The following is a 19,543-nucleotide window of genomic DNA, read 5'->3' on the forward strand; positions in this document are numbered from 1 at the left end:
TATATAGCTTCGGTATTCTGGAGTTTTGTATACGCCGCTATACAAGTTGGCAACCCTAAAGCCGCCACCGTTCCCCCCCCCTCCTTCCCTCGCAGCCTTTTTACCACCTCCACCCTTTGCCGTCTTGTAAATTCTGAAACACTAAATTCATGCCCTCACCGCCACAGTCTGTTAAAGGGTCAGTTTTTACAAGCCACGTAAAATAAGTAACTGCCTGGTGCCTCTTCACTTCCTATTTTTTAACACGTTTCACCATGTCTTCACACGTTCACGCAGCAAACCCCCGGGTGTGTGTCCCTCCAGGTCCAAGAAGCTCTCGGTGCCCGCCTCGGTGGTGTCCCGCATCATGGGCCGCGGCGGCTGCAACATCACGGCCATCCAAGACGTCACCGGGGCGCACATCGACGTGGACAAGCAGAAGGACAAGAACGGCGAGAGGATGATCACCATCAGGTAGGAGGGAGACGCCCACCGCTGAGCGATTAGGCTTTGCCCAGACTCTCCGGGGTTGGAGACCTTCAGACACGCGGGGGGGGGGGGTCCTTAAGGCATGGGGCCGGGGGTTTGATTTATTTGACTCGCACTTGATTCAGTATGTATGAAAAGGCCTGAGAAATATCGGTCTACATATGTCAGCCACAAGTGTTCAGATGTCTGACAGAAAATAGTACACAGGCTTATTCATTGCCACTGTTAAACATTCTGCCCACTAGAGGGCATTCTGCCAATGAACATTTCTAAGTCTTACTCTGCAGTAATTAAGGGTCTCTCTGTTGGCAATGACATTGGCAACTTTTATTGCATACAATTTATTATTAACTGCATTTTATTATTTTTTTTATACAAACAAGATAACACTTTCTGCCGGGATTTTATGTATATTATTCAGGCAAATAAAAGGATTAAAAAACGAAATGCAGTAAATAATAGTACTTAATGCAATCTACCATTACAATTATATAGGAAACACTGCTGAATATTAATCAAACATAGATAAACATGCCAGAGTAATGTTATTAGAAAGCTTGGTTGCCTACTATGCCAGCATGAGTACATTTACCTGTAAACTGTGCTGAATACATCCTTGGAAATAATTAGTGGGAGAAAGAGGAAAACATAGCAATTCATCTTTCTACAGAGTAGGCAATGATAAGAAACCAAGCTCGTCCTTTTGAATCACCACGGTCAAAGAGGTCAACTCAGGTAAAGGGGCTGGCTCTACTGGCTTCCCTGACATTCACCAGTTATATATAACTTTTAAATTCAATGTTAATTTAAAATGCTTCCACTTTGAAACGTGAAATAGAACCATAGGCACACAGTTTAAGTGACCTGATTTGGAAAGTTGACTGGAAGGTTGCATGGCTGCACGTCATAAGTCTCAATTAACAACTGTAGGCCCAGCCAGGGCCACCTGGTGGTGAACACGTGTCATTTCATTTTGTCCAACTTTAACTTTGTTTAAACCGATTTCTGTCCAAGTCCAACACAATAGAGGCTTTGTAGAAAATGTGGTTGATCCAACTCTCCCAAAGATATTTATTTTACCAAAACTCCTGAAGTAAACACAAATGAAGGGACTTCTGAGCTAAGGGAGCTAGCCGTAGATCTCTGAATTGTAACAAGAGTTACATTTTATCTTTAATGCAACGTTTAATTTTATTCCCCCCCCAGAGGTGGCACGGAGTCTACAAGGCATGCGGTCCAGCTGATCAACGCTCTGATCCAAGACCCGGCCAAAGAGCTCGAGGATCTAATCCCCCGCAACCACATCCGGGCTCCGGGCTCCAAGAGCTCCTCTGTGCCCTTCGCCAGCGCCACGGGGGTCAACAGTGGCTCCGCCGGCGGCCCCAAGGGCCTGAGCTCCCTGGTCACGTCCACGGGCGTCTCTTTCCAGTCGTCTGCCGCCGCCGCCGCCGCCGCCGCCGCAGCGTCTTCTCAGGCGAGCGGCAAGATGGGCAAGGGGCTGTCGGGAGGAGTGAGGCAGCCCTTCCCCGTGTCCCTGCCGCTGGCCTACGCGCATCCCCAGCTGGCTCTGCTGGCCGCCCAGACCATGCACCAGATCAGGCATCCCCGACTGCCCATGGCCCAGTTCGGAGGCACCTTCTCGCCGGCGGCCAGCACATGGGGTCCCTTCCCCGTGCGGCCCGTGAGCCCCGGCAGCGCCAACAGCTCCCCCAAGCACAACGGCGGGAGCAGCGGCGCCGCCGGCCAGGCACGATCCGGCTCCGCGGCCCACGGCGAGCCCGGCTCGGTGGGCCTGCCCGCCGGCTCCGGCGCGCCCAACGCCCACTCGTCCCCGGCCCCGGGATCGCCCCACACGCCAAACCCCACGCCCTACAACCCGCAGCCCAGCGGGCCCACCCCTTCCTCCGTCAGGAAACAGCTCTTCGCCCCCGACGCGAAGCCCGCCGGCGTCAACCCCATCTCTGCCGCTGGGATGAGCGGCGGCAACGCGGCGCGCAGCCTGGGCTCTCCGGTGCACCACGCCGCGGCGACGCCCGGCGCCTCGCAGCCTCCCCTCGGGGTCGTCGCACAGCCCCTCCTCCAGGCGCCCAAGACGGAGTCCGGCGCCATGGGCCCACAGGGGAAGGAGAAGCCCTCCCTGTCCCTGGAGCACCCGCCCATCTCGGCGAGCGACAGCATCAGCTCGGCGGCCTTCACGGCCCCCTCCATGGTCCTCCCGCCCAAACCCGAGCCCCGGCAGCACCTGGCACCGCCTCCATCCTCTGTGGCGTCCTCAGAGGCCCCGCCGCCCCTCCTGCCGCCCCAGCAGCAGCAGGGCTCCCACCACCACACGGCTCCTGCCCCGGTCCTCTCGCACACCCACACGCACCCCAACAACACTGTACCCCACTTCTCCGCGCCGGCCCCCAGGGTCTCTCACCGCATGCAGCCTCCCGGGCAGTACTACTCCAACCAGGAGCAGCAGCAGCAGCAGCAACAACATCAGCAGCAGCAGCATCAGCAGCAGCAGCATCAGCAGCAGGCCCAGCATCAGCAGCAGGCCCAGCAGCAGCAGCAGGCCCAGCAGCAGCAGCAACAGCAGCAGCAGCAGCAACAGCAGCAGCAGCAGCAGTCGGTGTTTGTTCCGCTCAATCCGCAGCAAGAGCCGCCTAAGCATACGCAGGGATCTCAGTCCAACCTGCCTCCCCAGGCTCCCGGCCCCCACCAGGTGTCCTCTAACCTGGGGATGATGAACGGCTCCCAGATGCAGCACGGCCCCAACCAAGGCAAGCAGCAGCAGCAGATGCCGCACAACTTCGGTCCAGCCGGCCTCTTCAACTTCAGCAGCATCTTCGACAACAACAACCAAGTGAGTGTCTGCTTCCTTTGGTCCAGAATGCATTTCACACTTGGCAATGGGACACTTAAAATTGTACAGTAGTCCAGTTAGGCCTTAAACCGCCTTCATGAGTTTTGTGTACTCATTTGTCTCCCCGCTGTTCTCTGACCTTCCTGCAGGTTGGGAACAACCAGGTGTGGGGCGCATGCCACCTGCCCGCCCGGTCGCCTCCAGAGCAGTCCTACTCGGCCCAGACGGCCTACATGGGCATGGGCCAGATGGAGAGCATGATGCCTCCCCCACAACAGGATGGCTCCAAGGCCCCCGGCTATCGCTCGGCGTCCCAGAGGATGGTCAACAGCCCCATCGGTAATGATCCGGAGCCGCCCACGACTGGCCCATACCGGCTGAGAACACAAAGGTCTTCAGTTGACTGAAGGCTGCTTCTGCTCAGGCTGATGTTGATTGTGTGTGTGTGTGTGTGTGTGTGTGTGTGTGTGTGTTCCTCCAGCGTTGACCAGCTATGCCACCAGTATCTCTGGAAGCCCCGTGTTCCTGCATGGGCATACAGGGGTGGGCGCACCTTCGTTCAGCAGACAGCACTTCTCCCCGCACCCCTGGAGTGCCGCCACGTCTGGTATGTGTCCTCCCTATTACGCTCCACTCTTCACATTGCCTCATGCACCTTTGATATCATATTTTAGTATTTGCTACACGTCAACCTCCTAAGATGGCGCAATTTGATTGGGTTCGCTATCTCGGGATATTGGGCAATATCCCATGATTGAGATCTGAAACTCGGGATATTGCCTGACAGTCGCGATAATAAAAACAAATAACCCGCCAGTAAAAACTAAATAATCCCGGCAAAAAGTGTTATCTTGTTTAGTTTTGGAGTGTTCACGTGTAGTATATACCTCAGGCTCTGTGGATAGTGGGGAATAGCCCCCTCGAACTTCGGTTTCTTGGGCCATTCCCCACTGTTCACTTTGCCTTCGGCGAATAATTGTTACATTTTGGATAGGATTAGTCGAGCACAACAGCGAGGCATCGATGGACACCAAAAGCCTTACTATGGCTGTGCACTCACTATATCCACTCGCGCCTCTACCTCCTCCCCCAGGCGAGTCTCCGGTGCCCCCCCCCTCCACAGTGTCGTCCTCGGCCCTCTCTGCGTCCTCCGTGAACCCCCCTCCCCAGCCTAAGCAAGGGAACTCCTCGCAACAGGACCGCAAGGTCCCCCCGCCCATCGGCACGGAGCGGCTGGCCCGGATCAGGCAGACGGGCTCGGTCAACACTCCCCTGCTCACCACCAGCTACACGGCGTCGGTGGGGCAGGGCGGCATCTGGTCCTTTGGTGTGGGAAGCGCTTCAGGTGAGAGGAGGAGCTTGTATGATGTTGGTGCTTAGAGTATGAGTCGATTGGGTTTAGCAAGGCTTGAGCGATTTAATAAAAGGAAATATATATTTGCCAGACTTTCATATAGTCTCTCGGATTGATAGCCTTGTAATGCCATAATTTAGATCAGTCAGGTAAATGTTTGATTATAGCCTTTCTAACAAACTTCGACTCTGATCCGTCAATATGCCTAAAATTCCTATTATGCCGTTTTATGAGACTTTGAGATTGATTGAAGCTGGCCTTGTGCGTTCCCTGTCACAGAGGCCATGTCTGGCTGGTCCCAGCCCCTCATGAGCAGCCACATGATGCACCCCCAGCTGCAGGCTGAGCAGTCAGCATTCTCCCAGCACCAGCCCATGGAGCAGGACGACACTGGCATTGCAAACCCTGCCAACAGCTACCACCAGCCCCAGCACATAGCCAACAGCTACATGGACTTCCCGAAGGTAACTGTTGTACACACAACCATCAGACTGAAACTATCACAATGGAATTGAGTGGTTATTCATGACGTTTTTTACCGATGTGGTACCTTAGGGAATGCCCATGTCGATGTATGGAGGAACCATGCTGCCCCCCCATCCAACGATGGCCGAGGGGCCGGGGGGACCCATGTACAATGGCCTGCACACCGGTGACCCGGCATGGAGCCCCATTATCAAGGTGGTCCCAAACAACGCAGACAACTCCGACCAGCAGCAGGTAAAGTCCCTTTATATGCTTGGTTAACAGAGCCTGTTTTATTACTGCAGTGAGTCACTGAGTCTATTTAATGATGTTTATGATCTTCGCCATAACATTCAATCTCTCATCCGGCTCCTCGCACTCTCTCCCTCTCTCTCCCTCTCTCTCTCCCTCCCACAATGCAGGTGTGGCCCGGTACCTGGGCGCCTCACGTGGGCAACGTTCACCTGAACCACGTCAATTAAGATGGGGCGTCGACGGCAATCAAATGCACAAACGCATGATCCACAGTGCAAAACATGAAAATTCTGAACTGACAACAAAAGATCGACTTAAGACAAATATAAAATAAAAAATACGATTTTGCAAGAGATGTTAACTTTAGTAGACGAGAGAGTGCAGAGCAGTGGCTGATGGATTGGAGGAATTAGTTCTTGACACCATTCTTTGATGTGCCTATCTCGAATAAGAAAAATATAACATGTTGGTGCGAGGGCCGTTAACAAGGGGTCCCGACGATGTCTGCAAACAAAACATGCGTGATCACTTGTTCAACAGGATCCATTCTCTGCGTAGTTTAGCGATTTTGACTTAAAACCCACATTACACCATTCTCTGGCTGCAGAGGGGCTCAACGTGACGTACCTATTTAAACTCAGCCCAGAACTAGATGATGATTACCTAAAGAGCGAAAGAAATCAGAACCTTTTAGAGTGGTAAAAACATGTATACTTGTTTACATACTAAAAAGGGTTAAAATGAGAGTAAATTTCATGTCGTATAGTGGCTCTACTTTATGTAGCCTGTATTAATGTGAAATATTTACCTTAATATTCAATAAAAAGATTGAAAAGTAATCATGTGTTCTCTTTTATTCAACTCTGGGGCACCTATTTTTTTTATTGAACCAATCAGATGAATATCATTTATTTTAAATACTTTTCTAAGGCTGAACAGTCGAAGATCCTTAACCACTTTAGGTTTTTAATTCTGATTTATTTTCCAGTCCCGTCATGACAGCAAAGGTGTTGCTTATGCTTGGGTTTATTGAAATAAATCTAATGACCTTTTTAGTCTAGTGCACCAGACAGACGACATACTTCTATTTACTAAATAATATTCAGTATACTGTTGCACTCATCTAATGCAATTAATATTTGCACACACAAACTGATTGAATGTAGATGGATAGTAAAGTAGTGAAGTATATCAGCTCCAAGGATGGAGAATGTAATGGAGAACAAGCACTTCAGTTGACCCCTGAGCCCATCTGGATGCACCTCCAAGAATAATCGAGCAATGAGTGGTCAGTTCTTCGCCAAGTACCGCCAACCCGTGGCACAAACAAGGACACGGTGGATCTAAGATAATTACTTTGTTGGCAAGGACAACAAGGTAGTGACCTCAATAGTAGACAGCGTCATGGCTGGAAATCTTGTTGCACTAGACTACCGCTTCCTAACTCTCTGGGGAAAAGGCCCTGTTCAGACACTGGCAAATACAGTCTGGGTCAACAGACAAACTCGACAATTCCCTACAAGGAGAGACTGCAGGAGCTAGGGGCCAGAGCCTTGTTTGTGGACCTGGGGTCATTACTGGTGTCCCACTTCCCTGACAGCCAACAAAAGGAGATTGCGACTCGGTAAACTGTGATTACAGTAACTTCAACTCAAGAGGATAATAATAGGGTAGATGCTAGTACATGTATAGATAAGCCATTCCAATATTAGCATGCATGAAGGGGTGGATAAATAGTCCCAGCTAATTTCAAATATATTTAATAATTTAAAAGGTCCAGCTGGGCATGGAGCTTTACTGGCCCCTGAAAAAGAGGCTGAACGAGGCCTTGCCCAGCTTTGTAGCTTACAAGGGAGGGCTTCATGGTGGAGGATCCCAAGGTCACCCTGCTGGCCTGTTCGCTCCTAGCAAGAGGTGCCAGACCTGCTGAAGCCCTTTGAGCCTCGCTGACGACGTTGAGTTAATATGAAACACCTTTATTAATATAGCACTCTTCCTTACATTTGCTAAATGTTAATTAACTAAGTCCTTACAAAATAAATAACATTAACAGCGTGAAAGAGATGACGTCCCTGTAAGGAGACACCATTCAATAAGCTTTAGGAGGAAATCGTCCAAGCCCCTGTGAAGGTCATCCATCTCCAATTCTAGTGTGATGACATAGACGGTGAACAAATCACACAGGCCACGAAATTGTGTTTCTTTCAACCCATGAATCTCCACACACACTATTAAATGATTGATGATGAATTATATAATTAATTAAATAAATATATAAATAAATAATTGCGTATGAATTATAGAACAACGGGCTGACCTGCAGATTAAGTAAGGATTGTTATTCCTGTTCAACCAAAATAGTGCCAAGTAAGCGATATCAGACAACGGACAACGATTTTAGTTAGCTATTGCCACGCCTGGTGCCAAAAACAGGTTAATCACATGGACACACGGAACGATCTATTTTTTATAGGATTTCTTACAAGTGTTGCTATATATATATATATATATATATATATATATATATATATATATATATATATATATATATATATATATATATATATATATATATATATATATATATATGAATAAAAGAAAATAAGTGATCGCGCATCATTGGACAATTTTTCTATTTCCATTTGGGTCCTTCAGTCGTGGGAACATATTACGTCACATCCGGAAACATCCAAGACAGTCATGGCTGCTGCGTCTACTCCCGCGGTCGTCAATTCACCAATAACACAGCAATCGGGGGGAATGCCGTTTGATTTTTCCAAGCCTCCGGTTATTGAAGGGTTTACACCAGTGTCGAGGCGAAAGGACGAGACGTTCAAGGAAAAACTGCTCCGAAAAACAAAAGAAAATCCATTCGTCCCCATAGGTGAGTTGCATAAACTCAATCAGCTGGCTGGTGACTACGCCAGTGAACTACCGAAGCAGACTCTTTAGGTCATTCAACTAAAGTACAATGTGTGCTGCGCGATCAAAGTTGGTTTTCTGACAACAGCATCTTCTGGTAACTGGTTAAACACATTACGTGGATACATATTTGTGTATATTCTGCGGTGTAGTAGTGTGTATGGGTTTAATGAATTTACCTTGTTTTAATTTAATTTCATCTCAAAGTGACATTGACTTTTCTTTGTCCTGTACCGTAAGTAACCTGGTGTCTTCTCTCCCAGGTTGTCTTGGAACAGCCGGAGCCCTAGCGTATGGACTCCGTGCTTTTCATCAAGGCAAAACCAGGCAGTCCCAGATGTTGATGAGAGGGCGAATCTTTGCTCAAGGCTTTACTGTATTTGCCATAATATTTGGAGTTGTTGCAACTCAGCTGAAACCCAAGCAATGAAGGGAACAAAGTATATGCCAAGGCCTATGAATATATAGAGATCAAGTTAATTCTATCACTAACGGATGTAAATAGAATCTACTGATACATGAATGTTGTTATATAAACCAAATGGTTTGGAACGACTTCATCCTTCACAATTGTTCAAATGTTAATTGCTTTTTGTAATAAATTTGCAACATTAAAATCTATATGCAATAGAATTGTCTGCATTCCGTTATTACATCAGTTTCAGGAAATATGAATAAACAGCTTAGGTTTTCCGTAAGAGCTCTTGATAGAATGCAACACCATTGAGAGCAGCGTGGGATGGCCTGTTATGGCGCGTTTCCACTGCAGGGTGCGGAACGGATCGGATCGCAAAGGTGCGGGTCGGGTCGCGTTTCCACCGCCAAAAGTGGGCGTGACCCGGACTTTGCCGTACCCGTTCCGGCCCCATTCTCGGGACTCCTCCGTTGCGGTACCCAAAACGAGACCAGACGCCTGAAATGGTCCCGTGAAATTCTAGCTACACCCCCCCTCCGTTGATTGGTCGACAGAATCGTCACTTCCGGGTGACGCGGGGATAAAAACAAACAAACAGTAGCCTCGAGGTATTATTCTTTACAATTAACATGTCGCGTAAAAAGCTTGCTTGGGCGAACAAGGAGGTGGAGACGTTCGTCTGCATTCTTGGGGAAGAAGACGTTGTTTACGATGTTTACGTAGCTGCCGCGGCGATCGACATCCGGCCTACCACCAAGGGTACTGTCGGCAGTGGAAACGCGACCTCGGAACTGAGCTGGGCTATCCCTACCGCACCTTTGCGATCCGATCCGTTCCGCACCCTGCAGTGGAAACGCGGCATTTGTGTGACTCAGTAAATTAAACGTCAAATGTGATTCCGTCATTTTTATTCTTTCCAGTTCGCTTAAAATAGTTTTTCCCCCTCAGTAATCATAATGGCCATATAGGCAACATGACTACATAGGCTCTTCTACTGAAATAAACATTTACATTGCTCTTAAAATTACATTTTAACTTAGTGTTGGACAAAACATTTTCAATTAAGCTGGTTGAATCCAATGAAAACCCCTTTAAGAATGCAAATTATTGTTGAAGTTGTTGAAAATTGTGTACATGTTGTGAAAACCCTTGCTGCATTTCTAATCAAATATTAACATGTTTTTGACTCAAAACAAAAACGGTAACAGTAGCAGGTCAGAATTAAAAAGGCCACATGCTTGGATCGTTTACATTTCTCGAGATTTGAAACGTAATTCGGGAATCCAGACAGCAAATTATAACAGCATGTTATGTTTTTCTTTCCCAACAGGCAGAACTGGTTACAATCTATTTCCTGTTTGGTTGACTTAACCTCAATACAAATTAATTGACCTAAAATGCTAATTTATAAAAAAAAGAACCACGGCACATCAAAATTGGCAAAAGCATGCGGTCAATTAACATAGTAACTTTGTTAAATGCAAGGGCAAAGTAAAAGGAGAACTTTATACAGTAACAATATTTACTTCAGTATAGCTATGGTAAGCTAAAGGATGACCACCCAAATTGAACAGACTTCTATCTTCTCTCCCATTCCAGCGAGGTGTCATTCATCAACCATTTTGTAACATACCGGTCTGCTTTTCAAAATGTTATAAATATCAGGAAAACGCCTCAAAAGTTATGCAGGATATACATTTGTGTGATGCTAACTCAATAAAAAAAAGCGAAAATCAAAAAAAGGCATTGTTAAATGGATGAAATAAGTGCACTAGCGAACGAGTGGCGTCTGTTTGAGGGAGATGAGGACCGAGCGCATTCGAGACACGTCCTTCGCCTGCTTGTTGGTCTTGGGGTTGAAGTCACAGAGGCGGGCCACCCGCTCCCACTCGGTCCCTAGGGCTCCGGTGTCTCCTCCGTCACTCTCCGCCATCAGAGCCTCCTCTGAGGCTCTGCCAGACACACGGGAACAGAAAAGAGATGTAAGTGAAGGCTTATGATGGGAGAAACGGATTATCATTTGAACATACTATAAGGGTGCACTAACACTAGGCCATCTGGCCGTGGCCGTTTTCACACCTAACCGTGCTCAAATCTGCCAGTGTAAGTGTGGCCAGTCTGGACAGGCCAGGCCAATTTGGCCACTTGGGAGAGGTGTGCTGCTACGGTACGGGCCGCCGCGGTACAGATGCTAATGAGCCGACACGCGCACACGCACGGCTACGCAACCTGAGCTGGATGACGAATAGTCCATGTGACGACCATGGACATAATAAAGGCGACGAGCCTTCTTCCCCATTAAACGGTAAACATGGCGTCAAGCGGTTCAACTGTTGGTTCACGTTGGTCCTATAGAGAAGTCGAGTGTCTGTTAGCCATTTGGGCATTTCGGCTCCAAATAAGCAACAGACTCAGCAAAGTGCGAACTGTGTTCTCTGTGTTGTTGTATATTTTTGTTAAAACTCTGACTGTCGGCAGACTTTATTATGGTCCATGCAGCGGACGCTTGGTGATGACGTGTTACGACGTGATGACATATGTACAAGAGCTTACCCTGGCCAGGCCACAGTTGCGATGGCCAACGGCCATGGCCAGATGGCCTAGTGTGAGTGCAGGCCAGAGAACAATGGGGCCAGTTGAGCACGGTTAGGTGTGAAAACGGCCACGGCCAGATGGCCTAGTGTGAGTCCACCCTAATACACCTTATGATGAAAAGTCCCCTCATGCAATTCTTGCAAATGCTCATGAGAAAGCCCATTGGCTCAAAAGGATTTTTATGATGCTTTAAGATAACAGTAAATGCAGTAAAACATGACTTTTGGAGACATGCATCCAGCGAACAAGGGGACTAGTGAGTACTAGGAACTAGGGAGTACTAGTAACTAAAAGGTTTTTGGTTCTAATACAACATAAAAGCAACAGGAATTTCTAAACCTACACAAAGCCTATAACATCAGCGTTGGGCTGTTTGTAGAAAGCCTTGTCGGCAATCCTAGTGCGTAGGCAAGGCAGAGAAAGCAGAAGGAAAAGGAGACAGGAAAACAGTAAGTGTAGGTACACAAACAACAAAAGCAATTAAGGGCAAGCTTGAAGGTTATTTTAAGGAAATGAGAGAAGCATCACTGATGAGATGAGTCTAGAAGCACATGATGCAGAACCGTGTCCTGGCTGTTGGTTAAAAGGGCCGGAAGGTGGATAGACAAAAGGTGTTAAACCTCCTATTTGTAGTATGAGTATCTGCATGCATCTTTCCAATTATGTTTTGAAATGACAATATCTCGAATGGATGACCCCCAAAGTCAGCTACATTGGACTAAATTGTATTGTGAAAGGTAGAAATTAAAGGTTTACATTCACTGTAATCATACACTCCACTCCACTCCCTTTCAGCCAAAGGCCTTCCTGTTTGTTATCCTGCTCATTTTGGTTATGTAAACATCAGCCTAGTAAGATCTCATCGCGGTGTTTCTCTCAGTGCTTCGAATGGAAGCAGCGGAAACTGGTTTCGACTAGGTGCAGAGTGATACCGTGCAAGACTTGGGCAGAGTCTGTTGGAAAGTTTGAGGAAAAGGAGAGGTTAGCTTAATGTGCAGGAAGAATTGAGAATGGGAAAATGTTGAAAGAAATAAAAACACATAAAAGACCTAACATATCACAGAAAACTCAGAGAGTGAAGATAACCGCAAATGAATGCTAGGATTTGGTCAGAGTAGAAGAATAAAATCCTTCCAACACATTTCACACAATATTGAATCATGTTCTCATTAACCTTTCGATATAACCATCGGCAGGTATCCAATAAATGAATTTGCCTTCACACCTGTCCGAAGAGCAGGTGACCCATAAGGGCTTCTTACCTGTTGTTCGCCTTGTTCTTCTCCATCTGCTCATTCTGGTGCACGTGCCACTCCTCCAGCTCCTTCTTGGCCTTCTCCTTCCACTCCGCCTCAGCCGTCTTGGAGGCTGAGTCTTATTGAAGAGCAAGAGGAGAGACCCACGTTAGCATGTGATGCCGTGTTTGTCTACAAGAGGGTGTGAGACGGGTCAGTATCCAATATTGACTGCAATGTAAAAATATCAGCAGATCTGCTGTGTTTTCTCTACCGAGCTCTTCGAGGCGGTCCTTCTGTTCCTCCCTCCACTTGCGTAGGCTTTCCGGCTCCTGCCTCAGCTGATCGACCTGAGCGATGGCTGCATAGCTGTCAGTTGGGCCATTGGACTCCTGTTAGGGATGTGCGGGGAAATGTCATGTACTCCTCTGCATCATCAGCAATCAATCACTGCTTAGTGAATAAATTGAGCACTCACTTGCATATTTTCCGAGTTATAATAAGCACTATTGTATTGGAGCATGTCATGAATTATTGAAACGGATTTTAAGATCAACATCTTGGAGGAAAGGGAAAAGCAGGTTGTAGTTATATTTAAAAGAAAACAAACTTACCGGGAACATATCCCCGTTGACTATGGCAGGTTCCTCTCCAAAACCGTCTAAAAGATAGAAACAAGCGTATCTTTAGAGACAATTTACAATCCAGGTTGTTTTCAGGTAATAAGTAGTTCCGCAACTGTCACTTTGAGAGATGGTTATTTTCTTTGGGGGCAAAAAAAATGTAGATGCACCTGTTTGGTCACTGATGACGTGACATGGCAAATGCCTCCCCCTTTAAACAGGCTTTTTTCTTTATAGTACCCGGAAGAGAAACCATTTATCAAGAATTATGTTTAAACCATACGTGCTTATTGCATATAACACGATTTGAGGGACGTGTACACAGCGGTTGAGATCTATTCACAATGGATGATAGAGTGTCAAACTAGGTCGCCGCTAGCAAGCAAGCTAACGTGCTAACACGTATCACCTTAGGCGAGCTAGCGCCAGTATAGCTACCATCTGATAGTGCTGTCAAAATGTAACGTTACCACATAACAACACGGGGAACAACACTTCTAAATGTATTCATGTCACTACCACCATGCCAATTCAACCCATCGGTAGTTTAGCAGCCCGGCGTCAGTCAAGGCTTCCTAAAGCTAAGTGACTTGTGAGCTAACGCTAGCTTCACAACACGGACCGTAGAGGGGCTCCTGGGGAGGCTGCTCGCCGTCGGTTCCTTCCAGGGCTCCGAACCCATCGTCGTCATTCTCGATCACCGCGATTTCGTTCTCCTGCTGAGCCAGGAAAGCGGCGGCAGGGTCCTCCTCGGTGGTGTGCACTCCGTTGTCAGCCATCTTTTCCACACAAGTGAAGTTTGTAGTCCAGTTGGACACCAGCTAGGCGCGGTGAGCAGGGCGATCCCACGGACTGTTGAAGGACTAATAAGTGCACACAATTGTAATAAAAAAAAGACCGGTATATATATGCACTAGATACTAGACACAAATGGTGTGACTTTGAAGAGGTGTGAAGATTGTATATGATAAGCCACCACGGTCTGGTATGGTCTATATTGGGTTATAATCCTGAGTGATGATTCATGATTTCTTCACTCGCTCAACCAGTCTGGAGTCAAGTGATGGAGCAGGACGCCCACTCCGCCTGACTCTGTCTCCATCTGCTGGTGGAAAGAGGTCAACGCAATAACTCATGAAGGACACTGATTTATGAGTATGTCAATAGTTGTTTTTGGTGAGAACACCTACATTTTCTTAGCAGAAGTCATATTTTGAATAATTTTTAATATGTATTACATGATTTTTTTTTACTTCAGTAAGGTTAGTGGAGATATGTTCTTAGCAGCATATTTTGTCTCACAACATTACTCTCGCATTTCCTCTCATATACACAGAATATGTTTTGTAAAAGCACTATGCTAGAGGGCAGTGTTGTATATTCTAAAGCCCACTCAAACTGAATTATACTCATATATAATGTATATAATCTTAGTACTACCTCTTATTGAAACAACCACCGCCTGTGAAAAGCTCCTTGCTTGTCATTATGTTATGTTTCCTTTTGTTCATCAATACACGTATACATAACACATGCAGAATGAGTGAGAAATGTAGACATGGCCCATGTGACCTGCTGACGTTACCGTCGGCTCATAAAGGGAATTTCAGGGAATGATCGCTGCTGCTCAAGAAGGGATCCACGGTTCCTCTCTGACGTCTGCTTTAAGGAAGTCCGAAAGGCTGGTCTACAGCCCCTACTGATATTGATTGAAGTCTTCATCCGACATCCAGACAAAAGTAGCACTACGATGTCTGGCGAAGAACAGAGAGAGGGACAAGAGGTAGGCATGTCGTTTTTCTGCATGTATCCGATGGGCTTATTGCATGGTAAAGATTCAACTAACACGTTTGGCTGAAGTTTGCGTCTTGGAGACGGGTTGACTTTTCTAAAACACCGTCCAGTTCGTGGAGAAAGTGACGGGACGGCTGTTCTTCTACAGGCCCAAAGCGGTGGAGAAAAAACTTTTCCTAAGTTCGCCGTGTTTGTCCCAGTCTCGTCCACATCCTTTATTAGATGATCGACGTACTTGAATTCGAGGTTTATTCGTTATTTTTCTGCAAACGGGGCTAGGCGAGTCGCCAACATTGGGCTGCGAGCTCGTCCAGGTTTATTTTAGGTCTTCAATGTATACATTTACGAGGGATAGGCCTACTGGGTATCTGGTAAAGTTATCTCTCCACTTTACTTCGCTATTCGCATGTCTGCTCTTTTAGTCGCGGGTCATTGGTTCAGCATGTCCATTCATTCATTTCCAATAGGTCGTCGTTATGTTGCGGGCTTGACCTCATTCACATGCTGTGTGAATAATGTAGATATCATAATCAGTAGGCCTTCTCCGTGTATCTATAGGGGTTCATATATTTTTCTAAACTTATTTGCTCCTGACACTGTAACCTAATATGCTTTCTTTAAAATGTCATCGATTCAGTAATGTCATAGCCATGTTATAGCTTTGGTGCACTTCGTTTTCCATGTTTTCCTTCCTATTGATTTGATGTCCTGTAAAATGTGGAACAGACATCGAGGAATCAACACCGAGTTAACTTAAAAAGGAAACAAAAGCTAAGATCCTTCTACCTCTGTAGGAGGTCATAAATTAGTCTCTGGTTAAGTTGTCTTGTGCGTAACCCACTTTGTGTTTGTATGCACGGCATTAGTAGGCTTATTTCTAGGCAACCCATTTTTATAGATATAATGTGAAATATAATCCTTTTATAAAAGCTCTAGCCAAGTATTATATATATATATAGAGAGAGAGATATGAGATAGACCTTTTTAAATGTAGTGCCACCGTTTTTTCCTCATCATTCTTTGTATTCTTGGTATGTGTTACTATCAGTCAATCCTAGTACTTTTTACAATTAGGAGGATAGAACAACTTAATTGCTGGTATAGTTATACTTTGCTCTTTCTTTCAAGTTTGCGAGTATATTAAACGGTTGTAGTTCATGGGGTTTCCTTTATGCTTTCTTGTGGAACTGAATAGAATAGCATATTACAGAATACAGTAGGATATAATGGAATAGATTAGGTTGTTGTGCTTTTTTGTGTGCAATTCTGGTGCCTTAGGTAGAGTAGTCGGTCCCTCTCTCCCTCTCTCTCTCTCTTTCCCCCCCTTCCCTCTGTGACTCATGGGGGTGTTGGGCTGAAATAGTTTGGTGTAGATTTACATTCCTTATATAGCCTCTGAGGAGTGTAGAGGCAAGGGCTTGCCTGTGTCGCAAGAAAAAAAAGAGTGTGTGTGTGTGTGGGTGTGTGTGTGTGTGTGTGTGTGTGTGGGTGGGGGGGTGGGGGGGTGGGTTTGCCAACAGAGTGAGCAAGAGAGAGCTATAGCACAAAAGTCAGCTTGCCTAAGCTCACCCGCTTTTTACTCTTCTCCTTGGTCTGGGCTGTTGGCCAGTCCCACAGTTTAAGGTAGGTTTGCATGGGCACATCCGTAGGTAGCCAAATTGTCATAAAGAGCGCTGGTACCTTTCGACATGGGGCTGGGGGAGGAGCATGAGTTGGAGTGGGGTTACAGGTACAGAGGTCAGTGGTGCTGGCCTGCGAATCACTTGGTGAGCCCCAGCCGCATTGATCTGGGTCTCAAGTTGCCCTTGGTTCTTAAAATGACATTGGCCTTATTTTTCATTTTGTTTTTAGATTCGGACGGACATCCATAACAGCATGGGTTTAAATAGTTTCAATTCATGATGAATGTGTGTCTATCTATTGGTTCATACTTGTATATTGTCGTTGTTTACTGTATGTACGGTCATTGTGGGGTATAGGTTTCTGACACTTTTCCCACAAATGAAGTTCCTACCTGGGAAATATAGTGAATTCCCCCTGCCGTGTCGGAATCAATGTTTATCACTTTCTTGCACAAATGGGCATAATTTAACTGCGTCTGACAAGTAATTTGCACCCATCACCTACCTTTTTAATGATACATTTTAATCAGAATTTGAACCGGCTACACCTGTTCTGGGTAGAACAAAATATCTTGGTGACGATATCACTTTGCTTCTAATACATTAACAAGGAATGGTTCCGCGCTTATAAGCAGCAAAAAAATATCTTGGTGACGAATCAATATCATTTTGCTGCTAATTTGTGTGGAACCATTCCATGCAAATGTATTCAAGCGGCACCTGGAATACTTGTTTGATACCGAAAAATGAATGATTTAACCATGCATCCAGCGCTATCAGAATAATAAAGTGTGTTGTTTTATTTCTCCTTATTTCTTACCCAAGGCCATGAACGTCTACAGCATTACCCTAGCTGGCCCGGCACCATGGGGCTTCAGACTGCAGGGTGGGAAGGACTTCAGCATGCCCCTCACTGTTTCAAGGGTAAGAATGAGAATATCTTTATCTCCTGGTTTTTATTTATCGCTTATAATGTCCTGCGGGTCCTTTCATCGATCAACTCTAGTTTTTTTTTCTATGTTGTTTCATTATAATGTCTTCAAGGACTCTGTCAGTGTGTCCACTAGTTGTTTATTCTGCTTTCATGGAGATGGATTCTATTTGAAGACTTTGGAAATGTGTCTCGTTATTGGATTCATGCTTCTGTGCTTGTACATAATTTTTGCGTCTTGACACTGTGACTGTTTGAATTCCCAACCCTTAGTGTTTACAAAGACATGTGTTTTTTCTTGGAACACTTTGCTTTTCCTTTCGCTCACAACACCTTGACCAAATGGATCTTCAAATACTCTGTGCACTTTGGTCAGTGAGGAAAAGAGCTACAACACTTTCCTTACCATATAAGTGCAGTGTTTTATCAACACACTCACAAATGTGAACAAGCACACGCTCATAAAATCATTCCAACATCGCTGCCAGAGATTTGCTCATACAGACCTGACATTCTGTTATGCCTTCGTCTTCATTGGCAGTGTTTTATTGCGACTTTAGAGGCCTGTTTGACCTATAAACGTCACACAGATTTGCATATGACAATTAATGTTGGCAATTTTCTGCAACAGAGATTAATACAAGTTGATTGATAGCCTGGTGTGAATCCATCCAAAATGACCTCCAGTCTCTAAAAGTTACCTGGGCCGATCATAGTGTTCCAAACATACCCAACGGAAAATACTCGTCACAGCAACATGCCGTTTTTAATTTGAGTTTTTGATCATAACATTCATCACAGTACAACAACACCAGTTATCTTGGTACAACATTACAATTGTCGTACTGTGAGAACCGGCTCTATCCGGTGTATTTATTGACGTGGCATAACTGCAAGGTAGTGTTATTGTGTGTAAGCAAGTAGTTGTCGAATTGACACAAAGCTGCAGCGAGGGAAGCGGTTGTCACGGTCCTGTCAGTACATGTCTCATACCTGCCTGTCGTGCTGGCAGCCGTCAAAGTCGTGAGGAAAAAACTAACAAACGGAATGCTCCCGTTGGATGCATGACAGTGAATAGTTTCTCATACCCTAAAATAAGGATAAAGAGTTTGAGAGTCTTTGTGTGATGAATGCCTAAAACTAAACTTTTGCGATTGTTGGGGTGTGATTCACAACTTAACTAGGAGGAATGTCACTGCTCTGGCTCCACTGTTATTCATATTATTTTTGGCTAATCATCAGCTGGTGTACTATTTCCCCACAGCCACGATACATTTCGACTGCTTTCCTTCCTGTCCGTAATTTATTTCTTGTTTTTTATCCAGTTCTCTAGGAAGTCTCACCCACCAACCTTATCACCTTAATATATCCTTTCATTGTTAGACATGGTAGCCTGCGGGCGATGATGGATCCCAGACCTGCAAAAACAATGATGTAATGGGAGGTGTGGGAGAGGAGGGGGGACTTAATGACTGGTTAGTGGCTAATATACCCCTCGCTTGTTCCCCTAGTCTTCTAGGCTTTAGGGTACCGGAGCAGAAGATATATGTCTCTGAGTGGTTCTCTGAATTTCTCTGTCTTTTGTGTTTTTAAGGCCGCCGGCTCTTTTTGTTTTACTATGTTGTCATGAATGGCTAGTCAGTGAATCACACAGACATGACACACGAATGGAAACAGCCCATCCAGAGGAAGTAAACATAAAAGATGTTCAGTATTCTACCTTGACATGACTGACTGTGGGATAAGCCAAACCTAGAGATCCCTGGCTAACAGAGCTTGTATTCAGTGTGTGGTCTTGTCTGACTCTCAAAGCCCATGAGATATGCATCTCTTGCAAGGGATTCTATTAGGAGAGATTACACAGCAAAGAACACGAAGAATGACAGGACAAAAGGCTATGCTAAATGCTAAGGGGCAAAGAGATCACTATTGATAGTGCCAGAAAGATCAATGCTGCAAAGTGTTTTTATTGTGTTCACTTGAGGATTAGCAAATATTTGGGGGGTTGTTGAGTTA

The 19,543-nt window shown here is 45.9% G+C and overlaps 4 protein-coding genes across 16 annotated transcripts in view; 3 read left to right on the plus strand and 1 right to left on the minus strand.

The window, feature by feature from the left end:
• The window catches only part of ankhd1 (ankyrin repeat and KH domain containing 1), a 30,384-nt gene extending 24,155 nt beyond the window's left edge, over positions 1-6,229 (plus strand). For 8 of the 11 annotated variants that reach the window (XM_030367770.1, XM_030367772.1, XM_030367771.1 and 5 more), the window contains exons 32-39: positions 277-453; positions 1,675-3,316; positions 3,466-3,655; positions 3,798-3,923; positions 4,410-4,661; positions 4,950-5,134; positions 5,226-5,390; positions 5,558-6,229. In XM_030367770.1, the coding sequence (XP_030223630.1) occupies positions 277-453; positions 1,675-3,316; positions 3,466-3,655; positions 3,798-3,923; positions 4,410-4,661; positions 4,950-5,134; positions 5,226-5,390; positions 5,558-5,617 (2,797 nt within the window). In that variant the 3' untranslated portion in view covers positions 5,618-6,229. The remainder of the gene's footprint in view (positions 1-276; positions 454-1,674; positions 3,317-3,465; positions 3,656-3,797; positions 3,924-4,409; positions 4,662-4,949; positions 5,135-5,225; positions 5,391-5,557) is intronic. The other 3 variants (XM_030367775.1, XM_030367780.1, XM_030367781.1) reach the window with 1 other exon arrangement.
• A 1,792-nt stretch (positions 6,230-8,021) lies between these two features.
• higd2a (HIG1 hypoxia inducible domain family, member 2A) lies at positions 8,022-8,945 on the plus strand. Its single transcript, XM_030369172.1, has 2 exons — positions 8,022-8,274; positions 8,576-8,945. Exons 1-2 carry the CDS (start codon positions 8,091-8,093, stop codon positions 8,740-8,742), a joined length of 351 nt encoding a protein of 116 aa, XP_030225032.1. The 5' UTR covers positions 8,022-8,090; the 3' UTR covers positions 8,743-8,945.
• A 673-nt stretch (positions 8,946-9,618) lies between these two features.
• On the minus strand, positions 9,619-14,254 carry cltb (clathrin, light chain B). 2 transcript variants are annotated; one of them, XM_030367464.1, is made up of 6 exons: positions 13,803-14,254; positions 13,172-13,218; positions 12,832-12,949; positions 12,585-12,696; positions 11,666-11,719; positions 9,619-10,679 (listed from the first exon to the last, which is right to left on the minus strand). In XM_030367464.1, the coding sequence occupies exons 1-6, from the start codon at positions 13,957-13,959 to the stop codon at positions 10,499-10,501; spliced, it is 669 nt and encodes a 222-aa protein (XP_030223324.1). In that variant the 5' UTR covers positions 13,960-14,254; the 3' UTR covers positions 9,619-10,498. The 2 variants fall into 2 exon arrangements, with proteins under 2 accessions (XP_030223324.1, XP_030223325.1); XM_030367465.1 differs by lacking the exon at positions 11,666-11,719 and having other exon boundaries at positions 13,803-14,250.
• A 458-nt stretch (positions 14,255-14,712) lies between these two features.
• The window catches only part of pdlim7 (PDZ and LIM domain 7), a 29,266-nt gene continuing 24,435 nt past the window's right edge, over positions 14,713-19,543 (plus strand). Inside the window, exons 1-2 of one of the 2 annotated variants that reach the window (XM_030367462.1) lie at positions 14,713-14,963; positions 17,422-17,520. In XM_030367462.1, coding sequence (XP_030223322.1) covers positions 14,931-14,963; positions 17,422-17,520 — 132 coding nt within the window. In that variant the 5' untranslated portion in view covers positions 14,713-14,930. Of the gene's footprint in view, positions 14,964-16,452; positions 16,598-17,421; positions 17,521-19,543 lie in introns of those variants that run through there. The other variant, XM_030367463.1, reaches the window with a different exon arrangement.

This window comes from Gadus morhua, chromosome 10 (genome assembly GCF_902167405.1).
Source record: "Gadus morhua chromosome 10, gadMor3.0, whole genome shotgun sequence".
Taxonomy (NCBI): domain Eukaryota; kingdom Metazoa; phylum Chordata; class Actinopteri; order Gadiformes; family Gadidae; genus Gadus; species Gadus morhua.

What these genes read in the sequence shown, in the direction of transcription:
- higd2a (XM_030369172.1), top strand. Translation starts at nt 8,091, where the DNA reads ATGGCTGCTGCGTCTACTCCCGCGGTCGTCAATTCACCAATAACACAG. An exon ending in AAATCCATTCGTCCCCATAG is followed by an intron (nt 8,275 to 8,575) that starts GTGAGTTGCATA and finishes CTTCTCTCCCAG; the next exon opens with GTTGTCTTGGAACAGCCGGA.
- cltb (XM_030367464.1), bottom strand. Translation starts at nt 13,959, where the DNA reads ATGGCTGACAACGGAGTGCACACCACCGAGGAGGACCCTGCCGCCGCT. An exon ending in AAGAACAAGGCGAACAACAG is followed by an intron (nt 11,720 to 12,584) that starts GTAAGAAGCCCT and finishes CCTACGCACTAG; the next exon opens with GATTGCCGACAAGGCTTTCT. An exon ending in GCTGATGTTATAGGCTTTGT is followed by an intron (nt 10,680 to 11,665) that starts GTAGGTTTAGAA and finishes TGTGTCTGGCAG; the next exon opens with AGCCTCAGAGGAGGCTCTGA.